Source organism: Argentina silus, assembly GCF_951799395.1.
Source record: "Argentina silus genome assembly, chromosome: 7".
NCBI lineage: Eukaryota > Metazoa > Chordata > Actinopteri > Argentiniformes > Argentinidae > Argentina > Argentina silus.
In genome coordinates, this window is record NC_139661.1 from 11,826,232 (window position 1) to 11,844,974 (window position 18,743).

The 18,743-nt window shown below is 46.4% G+C and overlaps 1 protein-coding gene across 1 annotated transcript in view; it reads right to left on the reverse strand.

Annotated features, from left to right (window-relative positions):
• The window catches only part of osbp2b (oxysterol binding protein 2b), a gene marked incomplete at its 5' end in the record, with an annotated part of 39,466 nt that overhangs the window by 8,202 nt on the left and 12,521 nt on the right, over nucleotides 1-18,743 (reverse strand). Inside the window, 3 exons of the mRNA XM_083674102.1 lie at nucleotides 466-589; nucleotides 1,202-1,400; nucleotides 4,646-4,896. Of these exons, the coding sequence (XP_083530228.1) occupies nucleotides 466-589; nucleotides 1,202-1,400; nucleotides 4,646-4,896 (574 nt within the window). The remainder of the gene's footprint in view (nucleotides 1-465; nucleotides 590-1,201; nucleotides 1,401-4,645; nucleotides 4,897-18,743) is intronic.

Genomic DNA, 18,743 nt, shown 5'->3' on the forward strand with positions numbered 1-18,743 from the left:
AGACATCTTTTATCACTGAGACGACAACATCTTGAGCCAATAATTGGGCCTTGCAGAGACAGCCAGTTTTAAGACACAAGCTCATTAAAACAGACAAGAGAGGATGCTCAGACAGAGCAAACACTGTTTCCGAACAGCAGATTTGAATGTTTGTGTGTTTGATTTTGAGTCCATAGAGTGGAGGAGGTTATGATGTTTTACTCCAGGCGGTTTACTGAGTAGCTGATGGAAGATATGAGTCATTCTGTACGGAGCCAATATGAGGTGCGTGTGAGACTGGGCTTGAAGAACGCTCTGGTGTAAACATAACAGTATTAGTGCATCAACCAGCTGGCAAAACCATGATAACGTCTTTAATATCATTGGAGAGTCTATCCAACTGTATCAGTCCAGACTAAACCAGACTAAACCTCCACTCAGCAGTGGGGAGGAGTGTACTGGGCATTGGGTGAGAGTGAGACTGACCTGTGCTGTGTGTTCTCAGTGGCGGTCACTGTGATAAAGGCAGGGGAGTCCTCCATGGCGTCAAAGAATTCAGTATCCTCATCTTCATCACTCGCCTCCCCTTTCTGCAGCCTCTCACTCACTCCTGTGAGGACACACACACACACACACACACACACACACACACACACACACACACACACACACACACACACACACACACACACACACACACACACACACACACACACACAATGAAGCACTGTGTAACACACTTCATATCTGGTGCAGTAGTCACATGGCTTGTGGAGGGTGAAGTAGGGAACAGTACAGTGACTAATCACATATACATGGAGATTAATAAAGGATAATTGGCTTTAACAGGTGACGTCCCTGCAGGCTAACAAACTACTCAGCATTCAAATGAGTTCCTTAGGATAGCAGAAAAACCTCAACTTACAAACTCAATTTCAATCCATGTGGCAAATAATGTTTGCGCTAGAGCAGTAATTACACAGTGGTGAGGAGTGATTATATCAATTTACCTTCTAGTACAATAGTCTGTACTTACAATAAATATTACTGCCTAGAAGAGGGCTCCTCTCATGAGTCATTTCTCCCAGTCTCCCTCCCTAATTATGATGGCAATCTAATTCTAAACCATCTGACATGGCTAACATTTCCCATTTCCTACAAAGTCACAGATGCATGCAACAGGGCCCTGCTCCAGGAGGACAGTGAGGCTGGCTCTGCTCACCCTTGTCGGCGGCAGGGGCGCTGGGCGTGTTGGCGGCTAGTGTGGGAGCCTCTCTCCAGGCTCTCTCCAGACTGTTGTGCTGCTTGGCCAGCTGCTCTATGGTCTCCTCCAGGTGGGTGCGCTGCTCTCGCTCATACTGCAGCGCCCGCTGCCATCTCCGGCTGTGTGTCTCTGCTAGGTCCAGGAAGTCCCGACATGCCTGTACCATTTCCACACAAAGACAGGTCACCCACTGGTGTCACACCACAGTTCAAACCATTTCTAAGACAGTCAATACACACAAGGCTGTCTTACTATATTCCCTGTGGATTTTATTATCTATGCTTACATACTCTATTAAGTTGTTCTTGGCTGATTTAGGTTGATTGAAGGAAATCTGTTTTCTAACTGAGTAACTGACATGCCATCACCAAGTCAGTAGCATGATGAAATAAAGTCTCCACAACAAATATGAGGTTTGATACAGAGACTAAATCAAAGACTTCAACCAAGAGAGCGAGACAGTGACAATCATCTTTGTCATATCATAATCATTGCAATTACCACTGCAATCATTATTGGGCTAGGCCTACATGTTGGTTAAAACCATCATCAACACCTTGTTAATTATAGCCTTGTCATCCGCTTTGATGCTTATTTCATTGAAGTATGCTGCTGAGTGCATGTCAAATCATGTCTTGGGGCAAATATACTGTATGACACTAGCATCAGAGGAATGTTTAGCCACAGGCGAAAACCCTTGAAGCAGAACAAATGGATGAAGTCAAGTCAAGTCAAGTCAAATCAAGTCAAATCAGGGCGTTATCATAGAGGTCCTCTCTGAGTTTTAACTGTAGTCTTGGCATTATTGGTGAAACAAGGAGGGTACTCTAGATCAAACATACAAAGAGAGCTTGTCAGCGTTTGTCCTCACAACATCATATGTGTGACCCTGGACCACAGGCAATGCAACACAAACTGTGACAGACTTTGTTGCAAGCGGAACTGCAATCTACAAGATTCCGCAAGAAAACCAAATGAATTTTCAAAACCCTAACCACTGATTGTCAAACTGTCTACAGCCTATACAGTACAGTCTAAACAACTAAGCCTACTGTACCAAGTGCACCGATGCTACAAACATTGTGTGCATTGATGGAGTCAGTGCATCATTTTTAGCATTCAACCATAAAAAGCCTCTTTGGGTGACACTGCCACAGGCCGCTGGCTGGCTGAAACCACTTGGACATGGTTCTGGCAGTAGTCTGTAACTGAGGGCCATGCGTGTCACAGAGCTCAGATAATCTCTGTCCCCTCAGACCAGTGGGGCGCACAGATATGACATATCACCCACAGACAGCAGAAACAGAGTCCTATCCACTTCCTAATCCAACATAATAAGAGGATATTTTCACAAGCAAAGTGGTGCCTCTGTCAAAACACACACCACCTCGAACTGACACTCAGAACAGAGATGGAGAACTATAAGACCATACACATTCCAGTGGTGCTTTGTGAAAACAGGAAACACTGTGAGAATATACAGTTAGTTATTATTACAGACCTAATTCTACCACCCACATCATCAATACTCACCTTACACATCACTTAATAAATTAAATAAAGCAGCAGGCTACCTGACAATGAAAGGCCCAGTCGCACACAAAAAGTCTTCCATAGATAACCTGACACACGTCCACACATCCTAAAGCACTTCAGTAACCACAAACAAGTGAATTAATGACTATCACACGGTAACACAATCACAGACTCTTACCCTCAGCAGTCATTTATGAAGAATACACATTTCTGAGGTTTGACTTCTCAAATTTAAACTACATGTGACTTTGCGTCTCACTTCCTCAGACATATATGAAACTAAAGCTCAACTTACGCCACACGATGCTTCCACTTTTTTTCTGCTGAGTCCATTCTACAAATTCAGCCTGCTCGTGACTTCCGGTGGGGGAATATCATGTCTGAACTCGGGTTAGTGATACATATGATTAAACATGCGAATCAAGCTTGGTTTAACAGCTGTTAGTGTCAAAGTAGCGTAAATATCCTAGAGCATGGTTGGACGACTGTGAAATGTCCCCGGAGGCTTCAAGCTTGAGAAAGAGTTGCATAATCTTATACCACAGTGTACACACACACACACACAGAATGGACCAGTGCCCAAGCTTCTTGCTTCTCCTCAGTCGAAACCCTCTGAGCACGTGCTGCTCTACCCTCATTCACCCTCAAACCTCCCTCTCCATCATTTTCCATGAAGAGTAGACACACACCACTACAATGGAGTAACCCAACTTATGAGAGTTCAACTTAAATCAGATGATTCCTCTATTTGCCTATTGCTTATAGTGTTTAATGCATTCAATGATACTGACCCCCCCCCGCCCCCCCCTTGCACAACCATTCACAAAATGAAAGCTTACCACAGGGAGTTTACAGCAGTAGCACCTTATCCACCCCCACTCTCTCAATAGAACCTCTAGTCTGGCCAGATCTAATGGTGTTTTAATGAGATGGGAGATCCAGAGGAGGTTGTTTTATTGCCTGTCCAGTAAGTTTCTGTTTCCCCAACCAATTAATCAACCCAGAAAAGAACTGAGTGCAGAAACCAAAGGCTCATCCTTTAGGGGGACGACAGCACAATCAGTGATAAAACTGCAGACTATTCCATACTGATTTCACCCATTGGAACTTTTCCTCACAAAGCTGTTGACTCAGCTGTTGATTCAGAATCATACAAAGAAGGGGTTTATCCTATTGTTTGTCGCTGTATAAATCCAAGGTAGGCCATGTTTAAAGGCCTAAAGTACATGCAGTCCAACACTGCGCCATACTATACACGATCCTTAATGCCTAAAAGCACCTTATGGAAGTATTCAGTGTCAGAAAGACATTTCCATAGAAATAACCCAGACAAAACAAGGCTATCAGCTGCCATACATAAATCAAACACATCAAAGCCAACCGGAGGAGTAGAAGAGACACACAAACCTTGTCTGATTGTCTGTGTAGCGTCTGGCTCCTAAAAAGAGAATGCCTGTCTTGTGGTGGTCGAGGGGGCTCTGGCATTCCTCTCTGGGCTGGGAGGGTCTAGGAAGGTATGGGGAGGGGGGCAAAAGACTATTCCTGTCCTCCCCCAGCCCAGATCCAGTATCACTCCTTCAGCACCTCACCTCTTCCTGCACTCTAGTCTACTAATACCATATGGCCAATGTAAATGAGTCTGTGGTCATAGAGACCAAGCCCTGGAGCAGTGAGTTCCTACTGGATCCGAACCCCGATGCACATTTCTAACATTTGTAGCATTGGATGGGTGGTAGATATGGTATTTGGGGGGGTGGGGTGGGGGGGGGGGTGACTATGCCACATTCCTGTCACATCGTTCTCACAGCATCAACACTCATAACATGATTCACTAAATGATTGTCATGTAAGTTACACATTACTCACATTGATCATAGCATTGGAGGTGATGCGGAAGAGGGTGGCTCGCTCGTTGACGGCCTTGATCTTCTCTCCTCCCTCCACAGGCACTCTCAGCCCCTCGAGTTCACTCAGAGAGCGCTGCAGGGCCGCCCCATGCTTGGCGATTAGGTCGTTGCATGTGCTTAGGTCATCAAGCTTGCTGACCAGAGTCTTTAGAGTGCCCTGGATCTCACTGCGGTCCGACTGTGAAGTGGGCTCTTCGTCCCCCGAGTCATCTGAAGAGAAAGGTCAGAGGTCAAAGAAGAGAACACCAACATCGGGAGTAGCGGAACGCTAAAAGGAACTCAGCATTTGTTAGTCCTCAACACAGAGAATGTAAACAAACTGGAAATACTCAGCAAGCAGTATGCTACACAAGTGCCTCCGAGTGCCATTTGAACTGAATTCCTCTAAAATGTTGATTACACATGTCCACATTACATGCTCAATGACACCCCAAGGACTGCATAGCCTCATGTCTCCTCAATCTCTTTTTAATCGATCACTCTCTAAGATGTGGGTTGGTTCCCCAAGTTACTATAGCAAACAATACCCCCCCCCCCCCCCCCCCCATCATAGATGACTCATTCAAGACACTTAAAATGGAAGACAGTGGGCTGGGAGTCACCAGCAGCACAGTGTTAAATCAATAGAGACAGGCAGCACGGCCAGCCATGCCATAGTTGACTGGTTGCTCTGCTTGAATACAGATTCATCAAATTCAAAAAGTGGTCCCAAAGACACAAACCAGCACACACAAATACATCCAAAACAAACAGGGCCACTAAGAAAGTCAGAGACACTATAAAAAATAGATTAAATAGTAATTACTGCCACTGATAAAATGTGTGTTAATTGCTCTGCTCTTTGGCTTGATTTTTCAGCTAGTTTCCTCTTTCACAATGCATGCACGCACACACATTTCCAAAGACAGACACTGGTGAAACACTCTGAAGCAGAACAAATGTATTTAAGCCAAGTCAGGGCTTACATAAGTCTCTCTTTTCCTTGGACCTCTGCTTCAGGCAGCAGTAACATTGTAAAGCGATGTGGCCACAGTGGAGGTTACTCAGAGTCATACAGAACATACGAGAACAGTGTGACAGTGTCTGTCCAAACATCATACACACTCTCACCGGGGGACAGAAATACTCCACAGGTCAGGCCCAGGAACAGATATAGCCTACTCAGGCGCTATGGTAAATCCGTTGAGATCTGAGGGATTTCACAGTTCAGTCACCCTGATGACCATCATCGTGAGCGGTCAAAAATGAAAAAACTTCCTATCTTAGGGCAGCACATATGACTTGACCAGAGAAAGATTAGCCTGCAGTATCTGTTTGAAGAAAAACTCATCCTTGCATTTTCTAAAATAAAACATCCTAAGCTCTCTGTTAAAAGGGAGAACACATCAAGCAAATGAGGAATAAGGTTGGAACTGTTCTTGTCCAGGAGGAAGTGGATCAAATTGATTCTCCACCATGTTCTCAACTCATGCCAAAATGCGTTTGTTGTCTGTCAGTGGATGTTGCTGCTAAGATAAATGGTTGGAAGATGATATTCATTGAGTGAGATCATGACAGTGATATTACACAGATGTATTTGTGTGTGTGAATGTGTGCATGCGCGCATGCGTTTGTGCTTAGGCCATAGGCCTGTGTGTTGCATGGAACTTAATCAACCACTTTACAAGTCCACAGCAAACATGTGACATACTGTGAGTAAGTTAAAATCACACTAGAGCCCTTGTTCCACAGGATGGGGCCTTGGGAACTGGCTTCTACAACTTTAGCAGTTATTGAGAAGTCACAGACTTTATAGGGGAAAGACAGGGTTTGACTGTCACATTGCTGTTGATTTAGAACCCATCAGAAGAATGACAGACTAACACTTCAGTCCCACATCTTCCCTTGTTCTCATGGCAGCCATCCAATCTTGTACTTGCAGTATATGGGACTACACAAGACGTACAAACAATACAGGTTCATGGAAGACCTGCCACATCAGGGTTGTTCATTCTCAACCTTTTCAAAAACTCTGTCTGTTAATGTTTAATCAACAGTTAATTACATTCAGCTAAATCTTGTCTTTTAAGTTTTCAACCACCCTCTAAATCACTTCCTCTGACTCCCGATCTCCCCACTCATCTGCCTTTGGCTTTCTTTCTTGACCTCTTTCTTCTTTAGAGACTGTTTCAGCCTTCCAATCTATTTCATTTCTGTATTCTACTATCACTCCTCTCTCTGCTGAGAGTAATCATTACCACAACCCAAAGTGCTGAGACTGCCTCAGTGAGTCACTGTGAAAGTGTCTATTTAGCTACTAGCAGTGGAGACTATCACACTCCTGAGGGGCAGTCCCACACTCCCACAAGGAACATGGAAGCTTGCTCTGACCTCACAGTGACAAACACATTCATAAAATCTGTGTGGGTGAGGCTAACAACCAGCAGGCATTACACACTAAGACAGATAACAAAGCCTGAAAGACACTGCTGTTTCTGTATCTCCATTTCTAAATAGACTTAGCCTTGGTCTAACCCTAGTCAGAGACAGCATCCCCATACAGTATCTCATACTTCTGTAGCCTACTACAGTACATGCCAAGCAGTGTGTTCCTCGATGTATTAAAGTGACTGAGTCCCAGTGGAGGTCTTGGCAATTACCACAATATGATCTGGCAGTCTGACATAACACCAACAGAGAGTTACGGGTGCTCAAAGTCAGCGTTGACCAGCTGTGTGGAGTACTCCAGTACCTCTTTAACCTGAGCCTCAGTCTGGAAAAGGTCCCATCAATGTAGAAAACATCTTGCCTGGTACCGGTACCAAAGAAAAGGAACCAACAGGCCACAGTTTGTACGGCTGCAGGGATGTGTCTCGGACTGGGTGGTGAGCAGCACTGACGCCCCCCTGGGGACAGTTCTGGCTCCCTTCCTCTTCACCCTCTATACCTCAGACTTCAGGCACAACACAGATACTTGCCATCTGCAGAAGTTCTCGGACGATTCTGCTATTGCGGGATGTGTCAGTGGAGGCCAGGAGACCGAGTACAGAGGACTGGTGGACAGTTTTGTTGAATGGTGTGAGCAGAACCACCTGCTATTCAACATCAGCAAGACAAAGGAGATGGTGGTGGACTTTGGGAGGACTAGGGTCTCCCTGTCTCTTGTTTCCATCCAGGGAGAGGACGTGGAGGTGGTCCAGAGCTACAAGTACCTGGTACATGCACCTGGACAATAAACTGGACTGGTAACACAGATGTCCTGTACAAGAGGGGCCAGAGCCGGCTTTATCTCCTGAGGATGCTCAGGTCCTTTGGCGTGTGCAGGACTCTGCTGAACATGTTCTACCAGTCAGTGGTGGCCAGTGCAGTGCTGTACGCGGTGGTATGCTGGGAGAGCCCCCTTGGGAATCAATAAAGTATCTATCTATCTATCTATGGCAAAAGCAATACCTACAGCAGGCATTAATATGATAAAGACAAGTTGCGGAAATAACAACAAAAATAACCTCTGCTGACTGCTCCCATACTGCTAAAGAAAACAAAACCACACAACCCATCTCTCTACAGACTATAGAAGGAAACTTGATGGACATGTAAAGAGGAGGCAAGTCCTCCTATTTGAAAGGAGAGACAACCAGGGAGAGGGAGGAGAGAAGAGAAGAGTGAAGAGGGAGGGGGAGTAAAACGAGACAGAGAAGGAAAGATGAGAACTCTCACCATGTCTGCACCCTTGATCCGCCATCTTCACCCAGTGGGTGACCACTGACCAGGCAGAACCAGTCTGGGCCACTGTGCCGAGTGATGTAATGTGCGAACGTGCTGAATGACCACGCTGTGTGCAGCAGTACAGAAAGACACAACTGTCCAGCCAGTGGAAAAGGAACACAACAGCAGACTAGTCCAGCCCAGCTCCAACACAGAGAGACAGGATCAGGGAATGACCCTCCCCCATGAATTGAATTATAGTTACTGCAGTTAGGCTCAGTGGAGGCACCAGACAGAGACAGCAGAGAGTGAGAGAGAGAGAGAGAAAGAGAGAGAGAGAGAGAGATAGATAGATGGAAAAATGTGCTTCCATTTGGTTAAGAATGACTGTGGATAGACTGGTTTTTGCCCACTGCTGTGCAGTGCAGTACAGTTCAGTGGAACGGCGAAATTATGAGGCAGGGGGAGAAGGCAGACAGGAGGTATCCCCCAGGTAGGGGAGAGGATTAATATAGCCCCCCCAAAGAATCTAGAACTGGAGAAACCAGAGAGGGGCTGCCCTGTGTAACTCCACCTCCCCAACACCAGTCCATCATCTCTCTATGATACAGCACGGCATGTCTTGGCAGAGACTATGGTTGGGGAATGGCATGGCTGCCACTTCGGAATTGCATGTGGCCCTCATCAGCACTGTTAACATCCACATACAGGAGCTGAAATTACAGACAGGGGACACAGAGTAACGTCATGATGTGCCAAAGCCCAGGGGGGGGGGGGGTTATGAGGCCTGTGTGGGGCTTTGGGGAAGGAATAAATAGACCAGCAGGAACAGGGTATGGCCTCCACTGGGCAGACAGTAAGGTATGATGCTGGTTCAAGGCTGCAGTAATTGCTGCATTGAGCAGAGATCAGTTATGTGGACAGCCCTTTACTGCTGGTTAACATAGCTGAGGGTTTACTTTAGAGCATGCAAAATAAAGGGTCTAGCAATGTGGAGCAGAAGTTTAGAAAAACAGGTACAGTAAAGAAACTTCAGAGAGGCCTTGCTCTCATTATTCACCCTCATTCTGCCAAGGAGTTCAGTAGCCAAGCGATGGCACTTAAAAATAAACTGTCACATGCAGCTAGGCCTATTTGTTTGGAAAAGATCTGCTTACAGCAGGATGTCTGCAGAACTAAATGCCCCGGAACCTCCAGCATACTCTCTTGCTGCATTCATCTCACAACAGTCGGACTGCCTTACCATCCTCAGTACACTCAGCCCACAGCTACTGGGAGAGGCTAACTGTAGAAACACTAGGCTTAATTGCACTGGTATCCTTTTTCTAATGGGAGTTTCACATTAGACCCTGGAGAGAACTACAGTTTGAATGCTTCCAGCTGTGCACACTGTACAGAACTAAGGCTATTTGGTTTGGAAGTGCACCAGAGCATTTCATTATCCTCCTGGCTACATAACTATCCTTAACTGTCATCCATAAAACACCTGCTGTGTAGAAATTCAATGTAATATCAAATGCAGAAATGGCACTAAAGGCAGCACACAAAACTCCAACAGCATAATAGATATGAGGACTTGATTAGTGAACCCTTCAGGAGGTACAACACACACATGGCATGGCCACCAAAGTCTGGCTTTACAGGGGCTTAATGTTAAGCCCCTGCAGGTAACTAGTATCTCTGCAGTGATACAGTGTCCCTGCTCAGCGCCTCCCCCCACCAACACCAGGACAAGAATGTGGATGGATGGCTCCCCTTAGCAAGGTCAACGACATGATCCGAGCAAGAGTCGATTACCACACGAGTCATGCCTCAAGGGTGGAGTGTCATCCTCCCTCCCACCTCAGAAAACACCTACACTGACAGAAATACAAGACTGGCTTGATTTCTGTGCTTTTATGTCTCCATCTCACCCCATGTTTCGCTGGTTGTTTCAGTAAAATAATCTAGACAGCTCACGCTCTCTGAAAAAAAGGGTCTGTCCATCTCTGGTTTGATGAGAGAGGAAGAAGAGGAAGAGGAAGAAGAAGAAGAAGAAGAAGGAGGAGGAGGAGGAGATCCATGGCTGTGTAATTGGGAGAGCTGTGCCATCACCCAGAACCAGTCTCCAGGCCTCCCTGAGGATATGCTGTCAGATCAGGGGAGCCAGTCTCAGTATACATCCACTAGCATGGAGCCCCATGAACAGGCCGGGAGTCATGGGGGAAAACTGTCTCTGTGTGTTAACTCTCTGACATTCACACACTGATATACACAAAGTGGGACATTTTCCCAATGAGATAATAATGATCATTATTCAAAATTATGAATATTGAGATAACAACAAATCTAGTATGATATGCTCATCAAAGGGTAATTTAAATACAATCGCCAGATTCACTGATTGCACTCTATCTATCTCATCTGGACACCCTTGACTCACTTTCCAAACTTTCACCCCTCGACCAGAGGTTACAGAAGGCAGTGGATGGAAAATGTACTTTGGTAACACATACCCATGCAATCTGGAGAGCAAGTTATTTTTAGTACAGAGAGCTTGTACCTGTGTGTGTCTGTCCGGATGGAGCATGCCAGATTCATCACACCCCTGGCAGAGAAGAGAGAGACTGGGAGATGAGAGTCAGTGAGAGGGAGAGGAGATAGAGATGAGATGGATAGAGGGAGTCAGAGTGAAGAGATGAGAGTGGAGAGAGAACACAGGAGGAGTGTGTCGTAAGCCTGCCGAGGAGAGCCAGAATAATCCTAGGCAGTAATTGCTGCTGGGCTCCCCTGAGATGCATCAATAGAAGACAAATGGAGGAGAGGACAGGTTAAACCCAGTAACACGGCACCAGTCCCTCCACAAGCAAATATGGAACTGTGCAGAACAACCCATCACTGCTCCCCCCCCCCCCTCCCCAACCTCTGCAGTACAGTTCAGTACCAGCAGAGTATTGAATACTCAAGAGCAGACAGACGCACAAAGGATAGAACATTTACCATACTGTAAGGATAGCACATTTACCATACTGTAAGGATAGCACATTTACCATACTGTAAGGATAGCACATTTACCATACTGTAAGAGTGCACTGGCAACATATTTCTAAGACTGTGGGACAACATCCAAACCAACAACCAGTTCCTGACTGGGAAAGTGTAGCAGCGTTCAGGCTTGGTGATATTTTGGTTGAGCTCCAGTGAGTGGATGGATCCACACACAGTCCACTCAGAAAGCCTGGCGTGATTGGCCTCTCACTTTCCCTCCTACGCTCTAGAGGCGGCCACACTAATTAGCGTTCCCCCTGCCAATGCTAGTTCAGCAGCTCTGTGGCACCCTGTCCTGGAGAGAACGCTCGCTGGGGAGACGTGGGAGGACTGGACTGGTGACCCAGAGTGGTGGAAGCCTGCTGCATGATGACATAGCCAATGAGAGCCAGCCAATAAAGACGTTGGAAGAGGAAATTAATTTGACTGCAAATGACCATTGGACTGAAACAGTCTGCAGTCCGCACTGAGCTCTGCATTGTTGATTTGGTTTTCGGCTTTACCTGAACGTGTGGTTAGGTTACATAGCCGTACAGCCCAGTTATTGAATATACTACTGTCTTGTCATCATGGACTGCATATAAATCACACTGTTCCATCACTAATAGCACAGAAACACCTGAATTGTAGCCATTGAAGAGAGAATCTTCTTCTGAACATATCGTACACCAAAATGTGCATGTCAGACATTTTCCACATCTTGGAGAAGCAGGCTCTTTGAATATGGATGAATCCCAGTGTCTGCTGAACCCCCAGATACTGGGTAGTGTAGTGTGTGTTAGCATCTCTCTCTCACTCATTAGAGATCCCCAGAGGCTCTTTAATTCAAGTTCAGACATAGTGGGCGCCTGATAAACGCGCACGCACACGCACACGCACACGTACACACACACACACACACACACACGAGGGTCTCTCAGACACAGGCTCTAAAGGAGGAAGAAGGACCATGCAGGCGCTGAGAGGGATGGAGAGGTGGTAAGAATGAAGGTGAGAGTGAGAAAGAGAGAGGCGGCGGCGAGAAAAACACAGCATTTTCATTTCCATTAATTGCCATCAGTGTAGCTGAGAACTGGGAAGGAAAAGACCAACAGTCACAACATAGATTCTAAAAATCATGACTGTGTGATCCAAGTTAGCATTAGAAATGTTGTTGAGGAACACAAAACAACCAATCGGGTGATGTTACTGTTCAAATGGAAGCTAGCCAAATAAATAACACTTAAGCTACACAACAGAATGTAGCGGTCCAGATGTGGGCTTACATAACACAAACACGCTTCATAAAACAATTCTCACTATTGAGTTGTCTTCTGTGTCTGTATGGTCCAGCACTGTGGTGGAGAGTGGTTGGGGAGATGGGACTGACGGGACTAAGGTTATAGGGGAAACTGGCAGAAACAACTTCATATCCTGGGGAACTGATGATGGATTCACTTGTAAAGAGAAAGTTACGCAGCTAGATCCGGAGGAAGAACAGTCACGAGTTGACAACATTCATCAGAGGATGAGGCTTCAGACATTTTCCAGTATCGATGTACTGCATCTGAGGGTACACAGGATATGTGTGTGTGTGTGTGTGTGTGTGTGTGTGTGTGTGTGTGTGTGCGCGTGTGTGTGTGTGGTGAGGCTGCCATAGTGAGTCCTAACATGGCTTGACCTCCCAAAGTCAAACCCTAGTGGACAAATAAAGGACAGAGTGAGCATAGAGCCCAGGGCAGGAGAACTCAGCTGTCCTACTGAGAACTGACTAACCCCGCCAGGGGGAGAGAGGGATGTAGGGAGGGGGAGAGGAAGAAAAGCTAAATGGTCATTGGTGCAAAGACACTGCATGGGGCTGGGACCAAACAAAAGAGGAGCACACTACTGTATGACAAAATCAAACATGACTTTAACTGACATAACAGTACAAAACACATAAAGGCACAGAATCTAAATCCTAATACCAGAATGTGTAATCTCATAATGTGGGACATGAAAGGATTTCACAGGCCTGCACTGACCATCACACATACACTTGAAACTAAATGCCTCCGGCTCCTAAGCATATTTGTTTTGTTTGAATAGGACAGACGATTCCTCCATACACAGCAGTACTATACACTGCATTGGACAAAGAAGTGTGGTCATCTCTATGAAATTGCTCTGAGGGGCACTAAGACCCTGGGACCCACAGGCCCCTGTATCTTACTTTACAGTCACCAATGTCATAAACACAATGTGTGCCACTAGCACATGATACACACACCTACTATGCGCACGCACACACAAACTTGCTACGGCAACATATTACAACGTACAGTACCGCATCACTTCTTTATGTAAAACAAAGGTGGAACAGCCGGATTACAGAGAGAGAGAATGAGAGAGAGAGAGAGAGTAGGAGGGAAAGGAGAGAAGAGAAATAGAAAGAGTGCGGGTGCACCGTTCTTCTGATGCTAAGGCGGAAAAGGAGGGTCCAGAGAGGGTCCAGGCAGCAGCAACTTAAGCAGCGTTGGATAGCGACAAAAGAGAGCTAGCGAGAGAGAGAGAGAGAGAGAGAGAGAGAGAGATGGATGGCGAAATGGACGGCTACCTCTGAGGCATACGAGTTGGAGGAGATGGCAGGATGAGGATGCTCTCCTCCGGGGTGGATGTGGAGGGAGAGGAGTGTGGAGGCTCCCTGCTCCTGTTCTGTAGCGGTACTGACCCTGGCTCAGTTTACTCAGGCAGCCCGAGTTGCAGAAGGAGCGGACCGTCCCTGGCTCCCAGCACCCCCGGCCCTTCATCCCCCTCTCTGCAGGCCTGACGCTCCCAGACACGACACACTGCCCCTGGGCCGCTACATCATCCCGCCAAGGGGGGGGCGGAGGCAACGATTCTCCTTATTCAGCATCCCAGAGCACACACACACTGCTCATGCAAACACACCGCTCACACACACACACACACACACACACACACACACACACACTCACACAATGACGAGGGGAGCGAGGCAGGCACTCCCTCGTCTCTTGCATTCACGTTCTCCCTCTCCTGCTCTGTGCCTCTTCCTCTAGGAAACACACACGCTGCACACACACACACACACACACACACACACATACACACACACACAGCACAGCACATTTACAATTCTCCTCCACATGCTTCTCTCAATGCAGTGCAGGGAGTGGAAAGGAAGAAAGGAGGGAGGGAGGGAGGGAGGGAGAGAGGGAGGGTGGGAGAGAGAGAGGGAGGCAGAGAGGAGATAGGACTCGGCAGCCAGCAGTCATCCATAGAACCTAGACCAGAATGCACTGCTTCTTCCTCACTGCCCTCGCCCCCCTCCCACTGCCTTCCTTGCTTGACAGCATAAGTCAATAGTTAACTGCTTGAGGAAAGTGCTGCTGCACAGATCAGAGTGAGAACAGGGACACGGCTTCACAGAACCCACAGTAATACAGTGAGCTTGTGCAGGTGAATATGATGCAGCATAGGCTTGCCTATAGGATATCAGTGTATTAACCCAATGTGGTAACAACAACAAAGGACATAGGGGTCAAACAATACATTCTTTCTGCATTCTGCAATACAAGGTATTTCCTTTCCCCAGCACATTACTCCTCTGTCATCCTCCCTGAACCTCTGCCTGCAGAGCTTCATCTGAGAGACAAATGGCCGCTATCAGGCCACTGCGCAATACTGACCCCTTTGGAAAGGGCAAGGTCAATGCAGAGATGTAACAGTAGAAATAGGACACTGTTCCTACTGTACTGTAGATGGCGCCTAACCAGCATGCACTGCTCCCTGGTGTTCCAAGGTGGGTGTCGGGGGGGTGATCATTTCAATACTGCTACCAAGGTACTGTACATGCAGTGTGCTGCATTCCAAGGTGACCTTGGCCACAACACAGCTTTCTCCGTTTACGCTCAGTGTGTGTGTGTGTGTGTGTGTGTGCACACAATAATATAGGAAACATGTTCACACACCAGATTGGCTGTCCTACAACCGTCCTAGCTGGGTTCCCCTCCTCACAGCAGCCACTGTCATTGGCCCAAAGTAGCTATGATGTTTAGCATTGCAAACAAGCATCGCAATAACAGTTTATTCATGGTAATCATGATCTATTTTAATTCTGTTCAAGCCGCTGCTGCTTTTTCTGTCCAGGGGGGAGGGCACACCACGAAGAGTACTATTGACTGCAGCAATATGAGACCTCATTAAACATAACATAATACCTTCATAAACAACGGCTGTAAAATTGATATTAAAAGACATGCGAGCTGAATCCTGTAAGACACAAAGATAAGCATCTCTCGTGTGTCACTTGTGCACACATACCGCTTACTGAAGAACAGCTGTCTGGATGGTTTCTACCCTGCTACATTGAGCTATGAAGTAGATCTCAGTGTGTAAGGTTGGAGTGGCAAACTGTGTTTTACACTCCGTTAGATTGATATCACCCTGAATGCAACATGATGCTCTTTGTGCTTAGAGACAGGGAGAGAGGGTGTAAGGGTGGAAACAGTTCACACAAGCATGCATATTGGTATTGGATATCTTCTGGCTCCGATGTTTCACACAACATCAATCCGTCCCAGAGGAAGAGGGCATAAGAGTTGTAGTGTACCGAGGCTGCTAGTGATTTTTGGACTGTTGGCTTGAAGAAAACTAAAAGAAAGAAGTGGCAGTTATTTTCTGTGTTTGAGAGAGTGCACGGTGTTTGAGATTCATATCATACTTACTTTTTAACAGAGAGTGGGTAGAAGCGCAGTGCAAGATGAAATTGGTTTACTTGTGGATAAGCTGTGTGTACAGTATGTGTGACTGTGTATGTTGTTTGTGTATGTCTGTCTGGGGGAGGGGCTGGGGATTGGTGATTTCTAGCAATCGTCTCTGAATGCAATACCTTTCATCAGGTAATTTAGGCCTAACCACAACCACATTAACCACATATTATTACGACAGCCAGTGCACCAATTATTGTTGTAACACTACATTACCCAACATTACATTACTTCTGTAAACACATGGACATCAATTGAGTGTACAGTAATATTGCCCTTTAAGCCACTCAGTCCCATAACTAGTCATAAATCACAGTTCAGTAACAGGGACCACTACACCAGACATCACACACCACACTACACCAGACATCACACACCACACTACACAGACCAAGAGGAGTGAGGACATTTCAACTGTAGAAATATCATTCTCATTAGACCAATTACTGCATTAGAAAATAAAACCCCAGACATTCCTCACAGCCCGAATCAAAAAGCTCTTTGCTCATTAGTTCCAAACCCACTGGAGTGGGGAGTTCAAAGGAAAGGAGCAAGATTTTAACGAGAAAGATGACTTTCTAAAGGACACTTTCTGTGGGCAATGGCCAATTTCAAAGATGATTAGGAACGATGGTTAGCATGAATAGACAGAGATTGACTTGTGTAAAAGGAAAGGCAGTATGACTTTCTTCGGAAGGTAATTATTTTCCCAAGAAGCAATGCTTTAGAACATGTCCTTACAAGGCATACAAGATGTCCTTACAGGATACCAGGAAAAAATACAAATTACCATCATGATTTCTGATGAAATACAATCAATTTTATTTCTCTCTCAATGGGCAGATATTCATCCTATGGTGATAATAACTCATCATCAAAAGGAGGTTGAGGATCTTGAGGAGGTTGAGGAGCTAAGAGTGATTGCTTCCTGCCTGCGTCTCACATGGTTTATTGCAGTCTGGGGGGGGTTTGCATTGACTTGATGATTTGGCAATTACAGGCTGACACAACACTTCATATTTATGCCCTACGCAGCAGAGCGCAATAACAGCTGCCTGTCCTTACACCAGGGCTATGAGTCATCCCAGCAACTGGGAGCACATACAGTCACACACAAATGCACACTTTCATTCTGCATTTTTTCAGCACTGAGGTATACATTCCATCCCATGGCAAATCACACACAAATCACTGACAGTGAGCAACTGAGAATAGTCTAGAATAGTCTAACCTAAGATCATCATTTCACAAAACAACCAATAGAACTGGTCTAGAAGGAAAACTAGCTGAACTGACCACAGGGAAGGGAGACAGAGGAGGTAGCTAACAGAGCTGACCACAGACAGGGAAGGTGACAGGCTAGACCCCAGCCACTGAATGCCTGGTACGGGGTCTGACACCACCTTGTGCTGAGGGGTAAGCAAACGTTATCCACCAGACAACAATACAGCTGCTTTACTATTCCACCCCCTGCTGTTCCCACCAGTATGGAGACTCTTCATCCCCCTCCCCTCCTCCCATCCTGCCAGGCTTGGCATAAACCCAATTGGCAGAGTGATCCTGAACCAAACAGAGGACGTAAGCGTAACCCTAACCGGCAAATATACTGTCTTCCAATACCTACATGAGAAAACACAAGATGACACTGAAGAAAGACTATAGTAGTGGGACAGAAACTCCTGGGAGGTGCTCTGGCTCCAACCACTGAGAGCAAGGGCTTCAAGCCATAGGGACAAAGGAGAGGGGCCCACTCTACCATCCCTGATCTTTGGTTCCATAGTGTGTGTGTGTGTGTGTGTGAAGGCCCAGGCCGGCTGATGCCAGGATGCCTGCCAGGTGGGTCAGGGTAAGCTGCTGCCTGCTCTGTGCCCTGCCGCTGGCCTGCCAATGAGCTTGGAAACAACTGTGGGTGGGTGGTATGGAGACACAGGAGGAGAGGGACTGGACTGGAGGAGGAGGAGATGAGAGGATGAATGGTGTCATCAAGTACAGTAACACCCAACTCTATTTCACGAGTGAACATACAGCTCAACATGTAAAACGCACATAAACAAGGTGCACAAACACGTACACAAACACACAGACACCTTTCTCTGCCACAGCCAGACACTCCTTCATCATTATCCACTTGACCGTGTCAGTGATCTGCTGTGATTAAGCCCAGCAGAGTTTACAGGAGAGAACACATGCTCCCGGGCTGCTGTGTATTACCGTTGTACTAAACCCATCTAAGCCCACTGTGGGGAGGGGGGAGGGGGGAGGGGGGAGGGTAATCAGCTGCAGATGACAACTGATCTAGATAAGCCATGGGACTGCAATCCAATTAGGAGGAAACCGGAGCAAGCTGGAATATCAAAAACCTCTATCCCTCCAAGTTTAATACACTGTTTTCAGAGAAAAACCACCTCCCTTTTGAGTGCGCACTTTCCAGTAATCACAAGTCCTTGAGAGGATAGTGTGGATTGAGAGGTTAGTGTGTGTGTGTGTGTGTTGGCTGGGATACATAAACTTAATTCTGCATAACAATGGATTTGTCTTTCAAGCAGCATACAGATCCTCATTGGACACACTCGAGCCATGGAGAGGACAGGACAC